Source organism: Patagioenas fasciata, chromosome 3 (assembly GCF_037038585.1).
Source record: "Patagioenas fasciata isolate bPatFas1 chromosome 3, bPatFas1.hap1, whole genome shotgun sequence".
Lineage (NCBI taxonomy): Eukaryota > Metazoa > Chordata > Aves > Columbiformes > Columbidae > Patagioenas > Patagioenas fasciata.
In genome coordinates, this window is record NC_092522.1 from 101,153,633 (window position 1) to 101,172,947 (window position 19,315).

Here is a 19,315-nt window from a genome sequence, read left to right on the forward strand (position 1 = left end):
AGGTAGACACAGTCTGAAACTCAATTAAAGGTATTGAAATAAAGTAATACCTCAACTATATGTCTGACCATAATTACTGAGTTTCAATTACTTCTGAAAACTCAATTTAAAAGTGCAAGTTTACACCAGCAGGTGTGAGTTGAACATGATGGGACACCTTATGTTTTTACCAAAGAAATGTAATTAGCAATGGTCATGAAGATACAGCAACATGGGCCTCCAGCTGCCTGTAGAGGCACAGCTCCTGCTGCCTGCACCACGGCTGGCTTGGGCACGCTCACCCATATCGAATGCACATCTTTTAATCACACTGTAATGTGACCAACTTTGCTTAGAGATCAGAAAATATCTTTCCACTTCCTTGCAGTGAATAATCATTCATTCAACTTTTAGGCCTGAAGGTCTTCAAGAAATAAATAAAAGCAAGATGGCTTTTATTAGGGAAGTACTTTATTATTAAAAAACTCTAAAGAGTTGACAAGCTGAATACTTAGTAATAAAAATATAGAAAACATTTCCATGTATTTATAAAGACACAACTTGCATTTTCTTAGAAATTTTATTCACAGATTAGTTTTTTGTTGAATCCAAACTAGGCTTGTTCCCTTACAACCGTATGGAAGCTCTTGAGTTAGCTCACAGATGAAAAATGTAGTTTTCCATGGGACATACTGTATGCTGAGTGACTGAATCTGAAAGAAATAAAAAAGTAGGATTATTTAAGATAAAGTGCACAAGAAATAGATTATAAAGCAACAATGTACTTCAGAGCAATTTCGGGTATAAAAGACTTTGGTGTAGCTCAGAACCCAGACAGAGAAGGACCCTAAAAAAAGAGCAGTCAAATGATAATACTGCAAGAACTTATCATTTATTTAACTTTAAAACAGGTGCTACATTATCTACCTATTTGCTTTTTATCGTGCTCAACCTTGAGTGAATTGGCAGTCATTGTTAACATCAGAAAGCAGATAGACACAAAACAACTGGGTTACAACAGTGAAGTGTCAAAGATTAGATAAAATTTGAGATCTGATTTGATTAAGATGGCCATTTCTAGGTGAGGCTGTTCATACTGTTATGCAAACAGTTATTGAGAAAGGGACTGAACTTCAAAGGCCTGTATCCTTCCTCTAAAGTACCATACAGACTGCAAAAGAGATCTGAGAAATTTGTAAAGGGCACAAAGAATTCAGAGTCCTTCAGTAGCAGCTGGATTTGCAACTCCTTCAACCCACTGAGGGGCTGAGCACGGCCTGTGCAGCTGCAGTAAACTCAAGAGATGCTGGATCTGGAGTTTAGTTTGCTCTGAATGAAAGAATCATGCAAAAAATAAATTTGAAAATCTGGATGAAATTTGTTCTTGGTAAAATTACAATGGTGAGGACCAGGACCATAATGAAGCAGTCTTACATCTAGTAAGAGAAAGTCCTCACCATAGAGACAACCTTCCTGAAAACCTAACTGTAGCAGTCTGTTCCATTTTCTTCCTTCCTTAACCTCAGTTTAGTGAGCTATTTCCAGTCAGTTTTTTAATATATATTTCACATCTTTTTTATATGAGTTGAAATTTAGTGTCTTACCTAATACCCATTTTTCTGATAAACATTTTATTTCCTGGTACTTCTTTCCTGGTTTTTCTCCTATGCAGATATTTGCCTGACGTAAGGTGTTACATACTTTTCCTCCTGACAGCTGTATAAGTTCAATCAGCTTTTTGCAGGGTGGCTGACTGGTAGGAGATACAAACATCACAGGCTGGTTTGAAAAGAGATTTTGCTGGTATTTTCCTGTTGATAGTTGACGCTGAAGTCTGCAGATCTATATTTGAGGAAAGAAGGAAATTAGTAACTCATTCGTTGCATTTCCACTCAAAGTAAAACTAATCCTTCTCTTTGTTAATTCAGAAAAAAAGGTTATGAATATGAACTTGACTTTTTCAGACATACCAGAAAATCTTGGGTAAATTATACAAAGTATTTGCTGTATTATATTGATTTAGTGGTTTGTAAGACTTCTTAAAGCACTTGACAGCATTATTTTGCACCATATTCTTACATTCTTACATTTATAACACTGGACATCACACAGAAATATCAAAGATATTCTGAATAATTATAGCCTTTCAGCACAAATACAAACTGTGAAACCATTTATGATATGTAGCACTCATCAGTTTGTACCAGGGAGCTTTAAAAATGTATCTAATTCAGAGTTTAAACTAACATAGGACTTGTTTTCCCCTCCTGTGCTCCACAAATATGAACTGTATTTTGTCTCAGATGTAGGAAGTGACAAAAGTTTACCGGACTTCAGAGCAAACTGTTTCATGTAAACTCTTTTGCCTCTATGAAAAGAAAAAAAAGAAGTCCTCTGTGAATACTGTGCAGCCTGTAACACTTCTTCATTATAATAAAAACCTGCTTCATCTAGATGAGACAAATTTTCTTCTCAGTAATACTAGGCAGGACAGTGATTCAGCAATTAAAGCCGTTTCCTGTAGTGTATACAAAAAGCGTACACACTATGGTATGCAATATAAAGTTTTCATACCAAAAAAAAAAGCAAGCTTTTATTTCTTAGAGTGAGATTGCCATTGACCTACCAAATTTACGTATGTGACATCTTTGATTCTGTATCTCTTGTCAAAGTTCGGAAAATGTATAATAAGATTTGAGTTAGTAATAAGATGAGAACAAAAATAAATGTTTCATATTACATGATGTTTGGAATTTTTAATGCAGATACCAACATGAGCACATTATTTAGAGAAAAAGTTGCTCTGTATAATCTGAATTATATGAGACATCTGAATGTGAAACTATAGTCAGTGATGAAGTGTAACTAGAACACTGGAAGAAATTACTTGCTGAGTGGATTACTTCCTCCAGTCTTGTCACAAACTTGCTGTGAAACTATAGGCACTTCAGATTTTAATGCAATAATATATGTATTTAGCAGATGTACAGCCAAATTAAGAATCTTCACCTGGTTTACAAGGATGTATAAAGCAAAACAGTTCCAGAGCATGTTCACAAATCCATAGACAAAAGTCGAAGCGAATTGCCTTAGCACTTCTGATCCATTAGCTAGATGAAACACCAGCAAAGCGTGAAGCCCATGCTAACATGAGACTTTATAGATTGGTGGTTCTGTGCCACTGTCCTCTCCGCTATTCTTGGATGAGTCAATCCTAATCTGAATTCTGAGATCTCCTCCATCAATAGGTAATTCAGTTTTTTGTTATTAACCCCTTGGCTGCTCTCCTGAGAATAAAACTAAATTGAATCTTTGTGTTTTGAATCGAGGAAGTTATGAAGACAGTGACTGCTATGGATGAAGCAGGCCAAAAGGCTCAAGAACAATCCAAGATATACCCTTTATTTTCTATTCTGTGAATTTAGGTTTACGAATGGCATGGCACCTAAACCTGCCTCACTGAAGTCAAACAGCTGCTAAATAATTTTGTTGAGCACAGCATCAAAGCAGAGTTATGCTGCAGAATTTGAAGAACCCAAGCTCAGCTCAGAGGGAGTGCCTTATGTCTTGGCCAGATGAATGATACATGGGCAGAGCAACTCTTCATCACTCATACAGTGAACATATCTGGTGGTCTTTCCTGTACATATGTTGGCACCTGGTACTTTACATATGTGCAGAAAATCTGGTTTTGGACTCAGTAGGGTACTGCCTCCCTCCATCTGTGCAGAATGCTCTTCTGTGAATATCTGGCTGATGTCATGAACTACAGAAAACTAATAACCGTACAGTTTTAATATTAGTACTGGATTTTAAATTGGCTAAAAGTATCACTTGCTGATGGGTCTTCTGAGACTTTGAGGGACTAGCTCATGAACACAAAACACTGAAGTCTCCCATGTACAGAGCAGTGTTGTGATTTTGGTAGTACTAGGACTACAATAACACATTTTCATGAATTATAAAACTGCACGATCATGAAATGACAAAAGTGCTTGTGGTAACCAAGGTCAACAAATTAAAGAATGCTTTATAGTGAAAAATAACAATCCCTTCACATCAGCCTCAGAACAGCCATATGACAGATGCAATTCCATCTTAGTTGATCTGTCATAGAGCTCTGGAATTGTTTACTAGGACAAATCAGATGTAACCTATAGTAGAACAACGATTACCATAAGACTTCAATGCTAGTTTATCTAAAATAGATCAGATTTAACTAAAAAATACAGAAATTATACTGTTTTTGTCAACTTGGAGCTCTTTAGATTTTAGAGACAAAAAGTATTAGGATTGAGAAGCTTTTATCTTAAAAATGCAATAGGACTTGTTTTAGAAGACACCAGATATAAACTGTTGCAATCTGCTATTTCACATATTTTAAGGAATATGATTTAAAAGGGCTAATTGTATTCCCACTTCCTCAAATATTTCCCCTGAAAGAACTTATTCACTGCCACTGTAGTAAAAACTCATCCATATGGTACATCTTCATACAGAAACTGTTGGAATAAGTTAATATTAAAAGCAAATGTGTACACAGCTAATCAAATCAGGAAATCCAAATTTTGAGCACTTCCCTCACCTAATGTCCACAAATAGCATGCTTTATCCTATACATTTAGTGTGTTTTAAAGGAACCCAAGGAAGTGAAATGCTGACATGCTATAGAGAAAATTTTCTTCAACGGCCTTTAGAACTCCAGCTGTGTGGATTATCAGTACATTTGAGAAGAGGACATGGTAAGAACACAGTACATCTTGGTGGCATCATCAAAGGAAACCTTCCACGTGGAATGTCATCTTTACTTTTGCTTTGTCTGGATCACCACCACCACCACAGCTTTCCCAACAGGCTGTGCATGGATTTGCTCCAGCACACAGGTCTCAGAGCCAGGGAAAATCATATAACTTACGTTCAGCACTCAGAGAGTAGTCTGAAAGGTTAACTTTGCTTTGTGGAGCACTAACCTGACAGCAGTGCCAGAAGCCGGTCACCAGGAAGGCAGCAGGCTGCCCACACGGGGTCAGGCACTGGGAGGGGAGGGCAGACCCCAGCCCATCCCCCTGGATTGACTCAGCTGCCTTTGCAACATCAAAGCCCTTGCAGCACTCCGGGGGTGCTCCCAGCCCTTTGAAACCATACACATTTTGTGTAAGCTTTTACAAATAAATGAATAATTCCTCAGCACAGACCAAGCCTGGGAAAATATCAGACCCCAAAAGTGACTATTTCCACAAATTGTGTATGTATCAGTTGGTAGTTATGGCTACAATTGTGTCAGTCCCTATTATAACAGACAGCACTGATTTTCCTTTCTAATTATATTTGTTAGCAGATGGACAGAAGAACCATGTTAAAAACATCTATTTACTCTTTTTGGTAAGATCCTAGGAGTCAACCTAATTCTTTCACTAGCTAGATGAATGCCAGGAAGACGCCTCTTCTATCTATGCATTTCTCATAAAGGTACCATTAATTTAGATGTTTGTTTAAACCTAAGTTTTGAGAGGAAAAAAAAATCACGTTGACAGAAGTAAAACTTATGGGGAACGCATGATGAAAAAATAGTGCCTTTCTTCACTATATAATAATAAAAAACCCCACACCAAACATTTCACCAATTGTTGTCCCTCCTTGTGACTGATTTTCAATCCCCACAAACCAAATAAGCATTTATCAAACATACAAAAAAAACAACCAAACCCCAACTTTGCAACATCGCCTAGAACTTTATGAAAATAAGTCCTGCTGGGGGTGGGGTGGGCAGATTGGGAACAAACACAAGACTCCATAAAAGTCCAAGGATGTGACCTTTTTATGAGGCTCAGGAGAGAGCCATCAGGTCCCACAAAGGTATTATCTCTGAATGGATACCTGAATTAATGCAACATAAAGTGAAAGAAAACTCATTCTTCTGGATGTACTTAGAAATTTTTCAGCACTGAAACTGCTAATGTCCCATGTACAGCACACAATTTTCAGTGTACTTCCAGAAAATAGCACATCAATAAATTTTCAGTCTAAAATGCTATTAGAATAATACTATTTCACAAAACCAAAATGAAGAATATGCTTCTGATTTACTACAATTAATAGAAATCGTATTTATAGGCTAGGAATGAAAATGCGAAATATTAGTTTAAAAAGATATACAATGTAGCCACTGGTAATAACTATGTATGTCTACATGTCTCTGCTCATGCATTACACAATCAATATACGCGTAATGGTAAATATTTATTATTAATTTATCTTATTCACCAGAGATAAATAAATCTACAAAAACAAACTCAGAATTTATTTTATCATTACTAGTTGAGCATTTAATATAGAATTGGAAACCTTATCAACACCTATTTGAAAAGGCTGTTTTTTTAATGAAGTATTTAGTGAGCTTACGGAAACCTATAATTATATCTTGGCTATTGTTACTTACAAAAATAATAAATACATTTTATTAAATGCAAACAGCAGGAGATAAAATTGCGGACATAAGTTTGAAGAGAGAAGATTGTACATTTTATGGCTTATACCTATATAAAGAGATGTTATTTTATTTGAAGTTGATAAATTGCTCATTTTCACTAAAGAGAAAAGCATTGGACTGTTGAAGTCTTGTAGATTAGTTCACTGCTCTGAAACTATTAAATGACATAAAATCAGGAAATTGATAAAGTAAAAAACCCACACTTTATGGTTTGATAATCTACATACTTAACAAAAAGAGACACATAAAATAGCATATTTAATATAGTCGGGTGATGTTGCTGGGGAAATATCAAGCTTTAATATTTTAATATTCATATGATTTCTGTGTGGACAAATATACTGGCCAAATAACGTTGACATTTTCAGCTACTGTAATTCTGTAGGAAGACCTCACGAAGAAAACACTCAAAGCTACAACACTGTTAGGAAACATTACACTTGCATGGTTATATGCATTTTCAGACAGTCTGTCATTTAGTAAAAATTTAAAAGAAAAACACATATGTGGAACCCCATGTACATGTAAAGATCAAGGGCTGACACACATCCCCACAAGTGGAGCATCAGCCTGATGCTGATAAAGAGGAGTGTATTGCAGTGTGCAGACTTCTGGGTGTACAGTTATCCTGCAGTGAGGAATTTGCAGAATCTGCAGAACCCTACAGGGATCAAGGGGGTTTGTGTTAACAATGCAGTGCTCCTGCAGGACAAAGAAGAAACGCTCTCTTTTTCATCTTTCTAAATAGGAGGTTTAACAGGAGAATAGAAGCAACTAACCAAACAGCAACTCTGTTTTTGTAGGAACAAGGTGTGACATATGTTTTCTACTTAAATTAAAAGCTCATCATCTTAGTTCTATTTCTTATAATTTATTTTAGCAGTTTGCTGATTTTTTAACACATTGAGAATACTAAAATTGAAATAATATTCACTAAAAGCTTTAAAAATTACTTTGAAATGCTGTACCAGGTAAATAAATTGGTGCTCTCCAGTATAAAAGAGCATGTTAAGAGCTGGAAACAACTTCTTTCAGCAAGCTGTTTCACAAAGAAATCAATCCTCAGCTTTTAAGAATCTTATCTATGTTAATGGAACATCACACCGATGCAGGATCCCAACTGGCTCAAGCCATGCTACCATACTATTATCTCTACAGCACCCAGAATCTTATTCCACTGTTTGGTGTGAAATGCATTTTTTATTGCTAGTGATGTTTTTAATTCTCAGAGCAAAACTCAACTTGCAACATTCACGCAAATAATTTACAAATATTGCATCCTTATTTCTCAATATTTACTGAAACAATGCTTTTCCATTGATTATCAATATCATTTGTCTAAAACAGAAGTTCCCTTTCTGTCAAATTAAAGCAGAAACCTTCAGACCGAAGTGAGAATGCACACTTTGAAAGCTTGATAAAGTTACATAGCACCCCAGCACATGCACACAAACTGATAGTATGTACAGGCAAACCTGAAATACATTTGTGCAGGAGAAGACTGGTGCACTGAGATGGGGACCAGAGGCAAAAGGAGAAAGTTTTAGAAGACAGAGTGGAAAATTCAGCGCAGAACAAAGTCTTGACAAATAAAAAGGAAAGTAAAAGAAGGAGAAATAGCACACATGCAGGACTATATTATCTGGCAAATTCTTCAAAACACAGTTTCTTCCCCTCCTCTGCATAGTCCTTCAGTGTTTCCTGGCCAAGGCAAGGGAAGAAAGCTTGAATCCAGACAATTTAGTTGATATTGTTTTTTTCCACTGTGTGTTGGCAGACAACCTTGCTTCTCTCAAATACCATAGACTGATAAGAAAAGTTAACTTCACCAATTTATTCTCTGAAAGACTGAGTGCCGGTGGGAATACTGTATGAAAATGTTTGGCAAATAAATCTACCGTTTGGCAGATATTCAAAATTACACTGGAAGATGTTGGAACCATTTTTTCTGGCATAACAAATTTTTGCAGGAAAAAAGATAACAAATTCACTTATTTTTAGTGTAATTTCCTTGTTTTCCAGAGGTAGAACTATTTTAAAACACTATGTAATACCAACATTATCAACTATAGATTAATAAAAAACAAATTAGGGTAAAACAATAAGTCTTTTCCCTTTTGAGGATAAGTATGACTTCTAAATCAAGGAGCTGTATTTCCAATACATTTCACTTAAAAATACTCTGCTAAGATTGTAAGAGGTGGTCAGTTTACTATAACTATTTGTTTATAACTTCAAAAAGATTATGAATTAAATGTATTTGCATTTTGTTCCAACACTAATTATTTCAAAATTTAAAAAATCCTTTCATTATAGATTAACTAGCAAAGGAAGTATTTTTCAGGTTTATCAGTTTAAACCTTGCTTCAGAAATACCTCAAGAACTTGTTCATCCTTGGTTTCATCTTATTTCAAGAGAGTTAAACTCAAGTCACTATCAGACAGTGATGAGACTGCATATTGCAATTTTATGTCAAAATTCTGAAAATTATTACCCATTATAATTGGGAGGTGTTTTTCTCACTCAAATATCACTAAAGCAGCACCGTGCTGTGCATCTCTCTGGAGCGGTATTACGAGTGTGGCGCATACAACTCTGAGCCCGGCACCCCGGGACACCACGAGAGTTACAGCTAATACATGTGACGAGCCCCCAAGAATCCAAATAAAATTCGAAGACAGAAATTCTCCACCTTCATACACCATGTAGTCCAATGCTTATCTCCTCTCACAGTTAGAAAGTTACTCTTAATAATACAACCTAAATTGCCTCTGCTGCATATTCAGCCCGTTACTTCTTGTCCTAGTGCCAAGGGACATGGAAAACAATTTCTTCTCTTCCTATTTGAAACAACCTTTTAAATATTTGAAGACTGTTATCATGTCTCCCTTCAGTCTTCTCTAGACTAAACAAACACAGTTTTTCCAGTCTTTGGTTATGGGTCATATTTTGTAGACCTCTGATCATTTTGTTATTCTCCCCTGGATTCTCTCCAATGGATCCACATCTTTCCTGACGTGCAGTGCCCAAAGCTGGACAGAGCTCAGGCCCCACCACTACTCTGCACACTGCAAACAATTCATGTCTCTTATGTACAGCATTCTTGTTAACACATCCTAGTATCCCTGCTTCTTTTATCGGAGCATGACATAGGTGACATATTGTTTTGGATCCTCTAAAATACTCAGTTGCTCTTTCGGTAGAAGTATTGCATTGTCAATCTCATCTGGTGTTTCTGCAGGTGATTATTTCTCCCTACTTTGCACTAGTCCTTACTGAGCTACATCGTACCTATTTCTGATAGCTCCCTATATCTCGCATGGTTATTTTAGTTCCAGTCTACTGTTGTGTAACCCCAGCAGGCAGCTAAGCACCTACAGCTGATTGCTCCCCCTCACCTCAGTGAGATGGAGGGGAGAATCAGAAGGGTGAAACTGAGAAAACTCATGGGTTGGGAAGAAGACAGCTTAGCAATGAAAAAATGGACAGAGTCAATCTATAGTTCTACTGTTTCAGGTCATATTAATCAGATTTTCCAGCCTGATAGCTTAGCAAAATCCTAGGCAACAAATTCAGTGTATGGATGGGATAGTTGTACATTCTATACCAATGATTCCTATGAGTGCTGGTGTGATGGCTTTGTTACGTTTAAGACAAAGAGCTGATTCAAGCACATACAGATCATCTGTGCAGCAGATCTAAGTGAGCCATGTTGAATCCACCATTTGGTATCTGGCAATATCAGTGGGACTCTCTATCTAACTCGCTTTTTAAAGTTCATATGTCTCAAAACAGAAAGACAAATAAAATCAGTCTTTTCCCTTAACTCAGATGACAGTTGAACAAATGCAGTTGAGCCAATATACAAACCAAGCCTCCAAATAATTTGCTTTAGACAACTCTCAGCCTCCAAATAATTTGCTTTAGACAACTATTCGTGACTTTAAAAGGTATGCAATTCGTACATGGACATGTTTTCCCTTGCAGCTGACAAAGATCTATTCTTGCTGGATATATCCTTACAAGACCTTCAGCAGAAAAGATACTTGCATTCTAACTGGTTTAGTTCAAGCTCAGAGTGCACTTTTGAAACTAATCTCTTAGTCATTCCTGTTGAGTGTACTTTTTGTTTCCACTGTGGAGCAGCCACCAAGGGCACAGACTGTTCTCCTTTTGGATGAATTACAGATGTGCTCAGTTCAGGGGAGCAGACTGGAACAAGATCAGACCTCTGAGGCACATGTTGTGTGCAAGATGCTCTGGACACCATCTCACGCACTCTGCAGGTCCCTTTCCATTTATCCACGTTACTGGTTTAGAGATGCAGGCACAAATGAGCATGAAGTCACTTCTTGCAGATATAATGGGGTAGTGATATAGGTATGGGATGCTTCTTTCAAACTGAACTACCTGCACAAAAATAATGACCTCAACTATATAGTACTCTCTAGGCTTACTGAACTCTCCCAAGCCACAAAAGGCCAATTGTTTGTTGTGTTTTGTGTTTTTATTTTTTGTTTGTTTCTTTGTTTTTAAAAACAGACTAGTACCTATTACACCAGACCAGTACCTGATCTATGAATACGTAATAAATTTCAGTAAGGAATGAAGTATCAATGAAGTAAATTGCAATGTTTAATCATATAGGAGTAAACACATCTGCATTTTTACAGACTGAAATGTATTTCCAGCTAAGTATATTTCACCAGTGAAAGGCTGCACTGAAACAAAAATTCCACGAGCTAATAATGTGTTGCAGTTCATGGAAAATAACTTCATATTCCACATAGTTAAATACTATACATAATGAAGATACAAGGCAGGGAAGCCCAGTATTTGCATAAAATACATTAAAAATTATAACCTCATTTCAACTACCTTAGACTTTTCAGATACTGAATAATTTTGGACAGTCCAACTTTCTTTTTTAATCAATGCAGGATATTGTGCAGCGAGCTTCAGAATGACATTTGTTTTGCTGGCTTAGGGATATGGGGAATCCTTCCATTTGCCTTTAACCGTAAATGATAAATCCAGTGCTGTCAACAGATTTGCTATACCTGGCAAAGTGCAGATGAATAATCTTTTGATAAATAAAAGGGTTTTCTATTCCAGTAATAACAAAATGAGTGATCTTGTTGAAAGGAAAAGCCTGGAAAATGTGAAGGGTTACTCAGATGCTCCCAAAAGGCTCTTTCCCCAAACAGTTGTATTAACCCACAATAAAAGCAATCTTAACATTAAAAGTAATTCCTTTAAAATATGAATTTCTTTAAAATATGAATATGTGAGTCCTTTTGCTCTGTCTGAAGAGACCGAAATGATTTAAGTGAAGGCAGAAGTACATTGTTGTCTCTGCTTTCTAGTTTTAGCTGAATGCTGTTGCAATGCTGAGCAGTAACTCAATGTGTGCCAAACATGAATATTTTCAAGCGTCATTTGAGTTTTAGAGGCTACAGTAAGTGATGGGAACACAATCGTCTTGGGAATCTACAAATAACTTTAAAAAAGCTCATAAATCTGGCTTTCATGGTTTGGTTTTCAACAGCTTTATGAAATATGTCAAAGCTTGAACACAGTGAGTTCGTTTTCCTTCAGATTTCTTCAGACTAATTTTTCTCAATCTTTTTTTTGATATGCTGAAGTGAGACAAATAAAATGGACTTGGCTTTAAAAAGCAGGCATCAGCAAATAACTTTTTTTAAAAGTTGCTTTGTTCTTTCAATTTATTTTTTATTATCAACAGAGGAAAAAGGTACCCTTTAAGAAGGGCAGCCGAAAGTATTCCCTCATCAACAAAAACAAAATGCCTCTGTTCAGCACTAAATGTCTTACAACATAACAGACCACATATTAATGAAAAAGTGATGTATAATCAAAAGCTGTATTTTTAAAAAATTTATTTTCAAAGGTGCATGGCAATGACTGAACACCGCAGAAACGCTGAAAGTTGCATTCAGAATTTACAATACATGCATTCCTCTGTATGGACAGTGAAACACATGCACTACAACAATAAGTAGCAGGGAACTCTTGGTTTATTGAAATACAAACTGAAGGGTCAGTTGAAGTTACATCAATATTCAACAGAGAAAAATCCTTACCATTGTCTGCAAAACTACTGAAATAAACCCACTGAAAGAGATTACCTGGCATCACATAACTGGATGCCACTGCCGTGGAATGCTGCCACCTGCCCAAACTAGACCAGGTTCAGGTTGCTTTCAGTGACTCCTAGTAAAACCACTATGCAATAACTTCTGGTCTACAATTTCCCTGATTAGTACTCCTTGTCAGCAGGACTTCTTTATGTGTAATGACATGTCTTCTTCACTTAATGTATGTCACAAATTGGAAGAAAAGATCCCATAGGAAATACGGAAAGCAAAGACATTCAATCCTCCAGCACTAAGAGTATCAAGTGGAGCTGCCAGCACACACAGCAAAAAAAAGAAAAAGTGTTTAAATGTTTGACCATGTGCTTTTTGTCAATCATGTTTTTAAATGAGTGTTACTCAAGGAAAATTCATTTGAGAGCACTGATTTCTTCATGGATGCTAAACAAAGGATGTGATTAACATTTTCTGTTTGAAGATTTTTTTAATGAACTCTTATACTTTTTAGTGAGACAACAATATAAGATTACAGAAGAAAGAACTTTGACTACTGTGACACCAATCTGAGATGGTCTTCTGTATAGTGGAGGGAGAACAGTTTGTGAATACAGGGTACTTTTAAAGATATGAAAGCTGGTAGGGTAAATGGTACCTGGCAGTACCTGACACCAAATTTATTCTCTCTGCTCTTTTTATTTATTTTTTTTTTAATAACCAGAGATTTTTTCAAGTTAGTGGCAAGTCTTTGGAAACGGTTTGTTGTAACAAAAGGAAAAATAATTAACAAACCACAATGGTAAGTTGTGCACAGTACCAAATCATGCTCCCCTAAAAATAACTGATTCCAATATCTGTTTTGGGGAGCCTGTGAGCTAATACACCAAACACATTCACAGAGAATTACCTCACTGCTTTCTTGTCAAGAGTCTACAGGAGGCAGACACAGCGTCAGTAACCTTATCAAAACACAAGGGTTATTCATGTGTCAGAAACCATGGAAGCACTTGAGGATGGCCACAAAGGAATTAGGGTTTCTCACTAGAAAAAAAGGTGTCAGAATCAATGTGCATCTATACGAATGCATGCAGCACAGGCAACAAACAGGAGGAGCTGGAAGGCATTGTGAGGCAGAAAAACTGTGATATAATTGCCATCACAGAAACATAGTGAGATGACTCTCATAACTGTAGTGCTGCATTAGATGGCTATAAAATCTTCAGAAGGGATAGGTGAGGAAGGAGTTAGGGAGTGTTTTGATTGTCTGGAGCTTGATGAGGGTGATGATAGGGTTGAGGGTCTATGGGTGAGAATCAAGGGGAAGGGCAACAAGGCAGACATTCTGGTGGGGGTCTGTTACAGATCTCCCAACCAGGTTGAAGAAGCAGATGAAATATTTTGCAGGCAGCTGGGAGAAGTCTCCCAGTGACTAGCCCTTGTTCCTACAGGGGACTTCAACCCACCAGATATTTGCTGGAAATACAACACAGCAGAGAGGAAGCAGTCTAGGAGGCTCTTGGAGTGTATGGAAGACAACTTCCTAACACAGCTGGTTAGTGAGCCTACCAGGGAAGGAGCCCCACTGGATCTGTTGTTTGTAAATGGAGAAGTGCTCGTGGGCAATGTGTCAGTTGGGGGTCACCTTGGGTGTAGAGACCATGAAATGACTGAGTTTTCTATTACTGGAGAAGTTAGAAGGGTGGTCAGCAGAACTGTTACTTTGAACTCCTGAAGGGCAGACGTTGACCTGTTCAGAAGGCTGGTTGGCAGAGTCCCTTGGCAGGCAGTCCTGAAGGACAAAGGAGTCCAGGAAGGCTGGTCTCTCTTCAAGAAGATAATCTTAGAGGCGCAGGAGCAGGCTCTTCACATGTGCCTAAAAGCGAGATGGTGGGGAAGAAGGCCAGCCTGGTTGAATAGACAGCTGCGGCTGGAACTTAGGAATAAAAAGAGAATTTATAACCTTTGGAAGGAGGGCTGGGCTACTCAAGAGGAATACAAGAACTCTGTGATGTTATGCAGGGAGAAAACTAGAAGGGCCAAAGCCCAAATAGAGCTGACCCTGAGCACTGCTGTGAAAGACAACAAGAAATGTTTCTATAAATACATTAGCAACAAGAGGAGGGCTAAGGAGACTCTCCATCCCCTAATGGATGAGGAGGGAAACATAGTGACAGAAGGTGAGGGAAAGGCTGAGGTACTAAATGCCTTCTTTGCCTCAGTGTTGTCACAGTCCATATGGTGATGGACTCGTGATGGTTCATTTACCTTGAAGCACAAAATTAAAGCAAACAAAATGCCAAGGAGTTATAATTCAATCAAACACTGTTACTTTATTATTTTGCCAATAAAGCGGCCCGCAATAGCGAGAGAGTAGGAAAAAGGGAAAGAAAAAAAGAAAAAGGGAAAGAAAAAGAAAAAGGTGGAAATGAGGATTTTGATTACCACCACCGAGTCCCAAAGGTGTCCCTCTGGTTTCTGGTCCCATAGAGTCCTGCCAGTCTTACGTCGTGATCCGGGATCCTCTGGTGGGAAGATCTTAACGATGTCCATTTGGGAGTCATCTTTTATGCTTCTTCACACCCCCTCACTCCCATTGTTTAAGGACAATTTCCGCCTTTGTTTCACAATCCAAGCTTAACTGCACAGGCCTGAAAAGTCCCCATTTTGCTTGCCAGGACCCATCTATGCCTGCGTTGCCTTGCGTTCAGAGGTCTCTCTCTGGTCCACTGAGTGACCTCAAGACCCTTGGCGAGCTTCTGGGCATGATCTTCTTCATTGGCCTTTGTTGCAGGGGGGAGGTAGGGGACAGGTGTGACTGAGTCAGCAGGTGAGAATCCACCTTCTGTATGGCAGCTGTTGTCCCCGGGTTGGAGAGAGCAGTATAACACAATCCCTTTTAGTAGGTGAGGGCTAGTTTGGCTGAGGCAGCAGGTGAAGTCCATACAGCAGCCATTGTTACTAGTAGCCCCCCAGGTCAGAGAGACCTGTGCAACACAATTCTTCTCCTCAGGCCTTTCTCCAAGTCATTGTCCATATGTTCTTTCTGTCAGAGCTTCAGTTCTCCTGGTCCCTGATGGCAAATGTTTCAGGCAAATACAGTTCCATCTTCAGACCGACTCTTACAAGTGTTTAATAGTCAGAACAGATGTGCTGCAGGTACCCAGCCCCCTGAGCCAGAAGACAGGCGTGGGAAGCAGAGTGAAGCCCCAATAATCCAAGGGGAAATGGTTAGTGACCTGCTACACCACTTGGACTCCCACACCCACAAGTCTATGGGGCCAGATGGGAGACACCCAAGGGTGCTAAGGGAGCTGAGGGAGGTGATCACTAAGCCACTTTCCATTATCTATCAGCAATCTTGGCTAACTGGGGAGGTCCTAGTTGACTGGAAGTTGGCAAATGTGATTCCCATCTACAAAAAGGGCTGGAAGGAGGATCTGGGGAACTACACACCTGTCAGTCTAACCTCGGTGTTGGGGAAGGTCATGGAGCAGATCATCCTGAGTGACATCACATGGTACATACAAGAAAAACAAGCGATCAGGTCCAGTCAACATGGGTTATGAAAGGCAGGTCCTGTTTGACCAACCTGATCTCCTTCTACAAGGTGACCCATCTAGTAGATGAGGGAAAGGCTGTGGATGTTGTGTACTTAGACTTTGGTAAATCCTTTGACACTGTATCTCACAGCATTCTCCTGGAGAAGCCGACATCTCATGGCCTGGATGGGTGTGCTCTGTGATGGACAAAGAACTGGCTGGAGGGACAGGCCCAAAGTGTTGTGGTGAATGGAACCAAATCCAGTTGGCGGCTGGTCCCAAGTGGTGTTCCCCAGAGCTCAGTATTGGGGTCAGTTCTGTTTAATCTCTTTAACAATGACCTGGATGAGGGAATTGCGTGCACTCTTAGTAAGTTTGCAGATGACACCAGATTGGGTGGGAGTGGAGGAAGGCCATACAGAGGGATCTGGACTGGCTGGATCATTGGGCTGAGGCAAATTGTCTGAGGTTTAACAAGGCAAAGTGTCGGGTCACAACAACCCCAGGCAGCACTGTAGGATCGGGGAAGAGTGGTTGGAAAGCTGCCTGGCAGAGAGGGATCTGGGGGTGTTGATTGACAGCGGGGTGAGTATGAGCCAGCAGTGTGCCCAGGTGGCCAAAAAGGCCAACAGCATCCTGGCTTGTATAAGGAATAGTGTGGCCAGCAGGACTAGGGAAGTGATTGTCCCATTGTACTCAGCACTGGTGAGGCCCCACCTTGATTCCTGTGTTCAGTTTTGGGCCCCTCATCATAAGAAGGACATTGAGGTATTAGAGAGAGTGCAGAGGAGGGCGATGAAGCTGGTGAGGAGTCTGGAGCACAAATCTGATGAGGAGCAGCTGAGGGAACTGGGGCTGTTTAGCTTGGAGATAAGGAAGCTGAGGGGAGACCTTATCGCTGTCTACAACTACCAGAAAGGAGGTTGTAGCATGAAGGGTGTTGGTCTCTTTTACCAAGTAGCAAGTGATAGGACAAGAGGAAATGGCTTCAAGTTGTGCCAGGGGAGGTTTAGATTGGATATTAGGAAAAAATTCTTCATGGAAAGGGTTGTCAGATATTGGAACAGGCTGCCCATAGAAATGGTGGAGTCATCATCCCTAGAGGTGTTTAAAAGGCATTTAGATGAGGTTCTTATGGACATGGTTTAGTGCTAGGGTTTGGTTATAGTTGGACTCAATGATCCTGAGTGTCTCTTCCAACTAAAATGATTCTATGATTCTAAATGATGGAGGAAAAATAAAGTCTAGCATTGGATCTCAGTTGTTGCTCAGTTGTTTTTTAGTTACAAAGATAACCGAGCAATATTTATTTGACTTATGTGATATTTGCATTTGCTTTTGGAGGAACTATCTTAATGAAGATAAAACAAATGTGTGACTCTACAATTGAAGCTATTGAAGTACAAATCTAAACTGGCAGGAAGATTCACTGAAAAGTGAATCACCAATTCACAGAAAAGTCTACTTCTGTTTACCGAAAATATAATCTTGTTAAAAACTGTTTTTAAAAAAGAAATGTTGTTTTAAATTCCATTTTGAATTTGTTTTTGTTTGAAGATCACCAGCTATGATACGGTTAAATACAGAGAACTAGGCAGACTTATTATGGTAGTGGACTTTCAGTGACTTCTCATGCTAGCTGGGCAAAGTTTGCAGGGTCAAACTGGTGACCCTGTCCTCCTTTCCGAGTTCCTTTCCTGTATTCTTACTGCTCTTCATCTAACAATGATCCAGGACAGAGAAGCCTATCTGGATTTTTTCTGAAGTGAGAGCACAAAGGCTTTTCATGAGATTGTCATTGCACAGGTAAGCAGTTGCAATTTGAAAAGGGTATTTGGCAAGAACTGCATATAAAATATGACTAATTGGGTATTTGAGCTTACATGCAGGATAAATACTTGGAAGTACAGAAACAGTTGTTGCCTTCAAGCAAAATGACTACTGATTTTCTAGTCAAACAACTGGGTAGCTTAAATAAAATACAAATGCTCAATAAATCCTCTTCTACACCATTGTTTTCTAGTAAAAGTCTCTAAATAAATATTTACCATCTCTGGCACTGTCCCAAATCCAGAATTCCCACTAAAATAAGTGAGAATAAAGTGGGCATATCAGGAATAGGGTTTTAGCACCGTAACAGTACAAACCACCATGATGTAAAAGAAGGTATTGTTTGTATGCATATGCACTATATGAAAGAATATACACTACTCAGAGGATGAGGAAAAAGACTCTAATCCAGCTCACCCTGCATAAGGCCAAGGTCTAAAAATGTCCTGCACATTCACTGGTTCATGTGTCTATATTTATTTTGACATTATATTAACTTTAAAATTTAAGACCTGACGAGATAGATACAATGCTATCCATTTTTCTTAAAATGATATTATTGATTAAAGTGCTAATGCACTTATCTTTATGCTATGGACCAGTACCAGGAGAGCTACAAAGCTGTCATTGCTCAGACTGTTGATGGAGGAAAGGAGAACTCACTGTACAACACTGGAATGCTCCTAGGGTTAAACAAAGGAACAGTAATGATGGGATTTGGAGAGAATTCAATAAAATCCTTCTCATTCAAAAAGGACCAGTATCACACAGACCTTGAAGAAAGGGAAAATCTAAGTCTTCTACACAGAAGATACACACACAAACTCCCAAGTGCCTTTTGAAGATTTCATAGCAAAACAAAACTACATGGTATCCCCGTGCTCTTCTCTGCTATATAACATACCTCTTATTATAAATGAATATGACAGTTAAAAAATAAATAATCCTATACTAAACTGAAACCAGTAGTTTTATCAGTTATCACCTTAGCACAGATGATTTCTTCTACAGTTTGCAGTAAAGCTGAAATCAGTTACGAGATGACTAGAAGGAGGAAAAATCAGAATATTTTGATTAAGCAAGCTTTACATTATTTCATAAATGAAATAAATACATAAGGTTTCTTATGGTCATTAAAAGCTAAATATATTCACTCAGACACACTCCCGTTGTGCCAACATGATACACTCACAAAGCATGCACATTGGGTTGACAGCTAAAAAGCAACAGAGAGCTTTGCACATAATCTAAAACTAAATCTGTATGTAATTTCCTTCCCTTTGTTAATTGAAGATTAAAACGAAATCAAGGGGAAGCCTTCTATGAGACTACTTCCAACAACAGATGACTCAACTAGCACCTG

General features: G+C 38.5%; 1 protein-coding gene across 4 annotated transcripts in view; it reads right to left on the reverse strand.

Moving 5' to 3' along the window:
- Nucleotides 1-314: 314 nt before the first annotated feature.
- Nucleotides 315-19,315, reverse strand: part of MCPH1 (microcephalin 1) — a 127,271-nt gene continuing 108,270 nt past the window's right edge. For 2 of the 4 annotated variants that reach the window (XM_071807000.1, XM_065835951.2), the window contains 2 exons: nucleotides 1,584-1,821; nucleotides 319-692 (listed from right to left, as the gene is read on the reverse strand). In XM_071807000.1, the coding sequence (XP_071663101.1) occupies nucleotides 637-692; nucleotides 1,584-1,821 (294 nt within the window). In that variant the 3' untranslated portion in view covers nucleotides 319-636. Of the gene's footprint in view, nucleotides 693-1,583; nucleotides 1,822-19,315 lie in introns of all 4 variants that reach the window. The other 2 variants (XM_071807001.1, XM_065835947.2) reach the window with 2 other exon arrangements.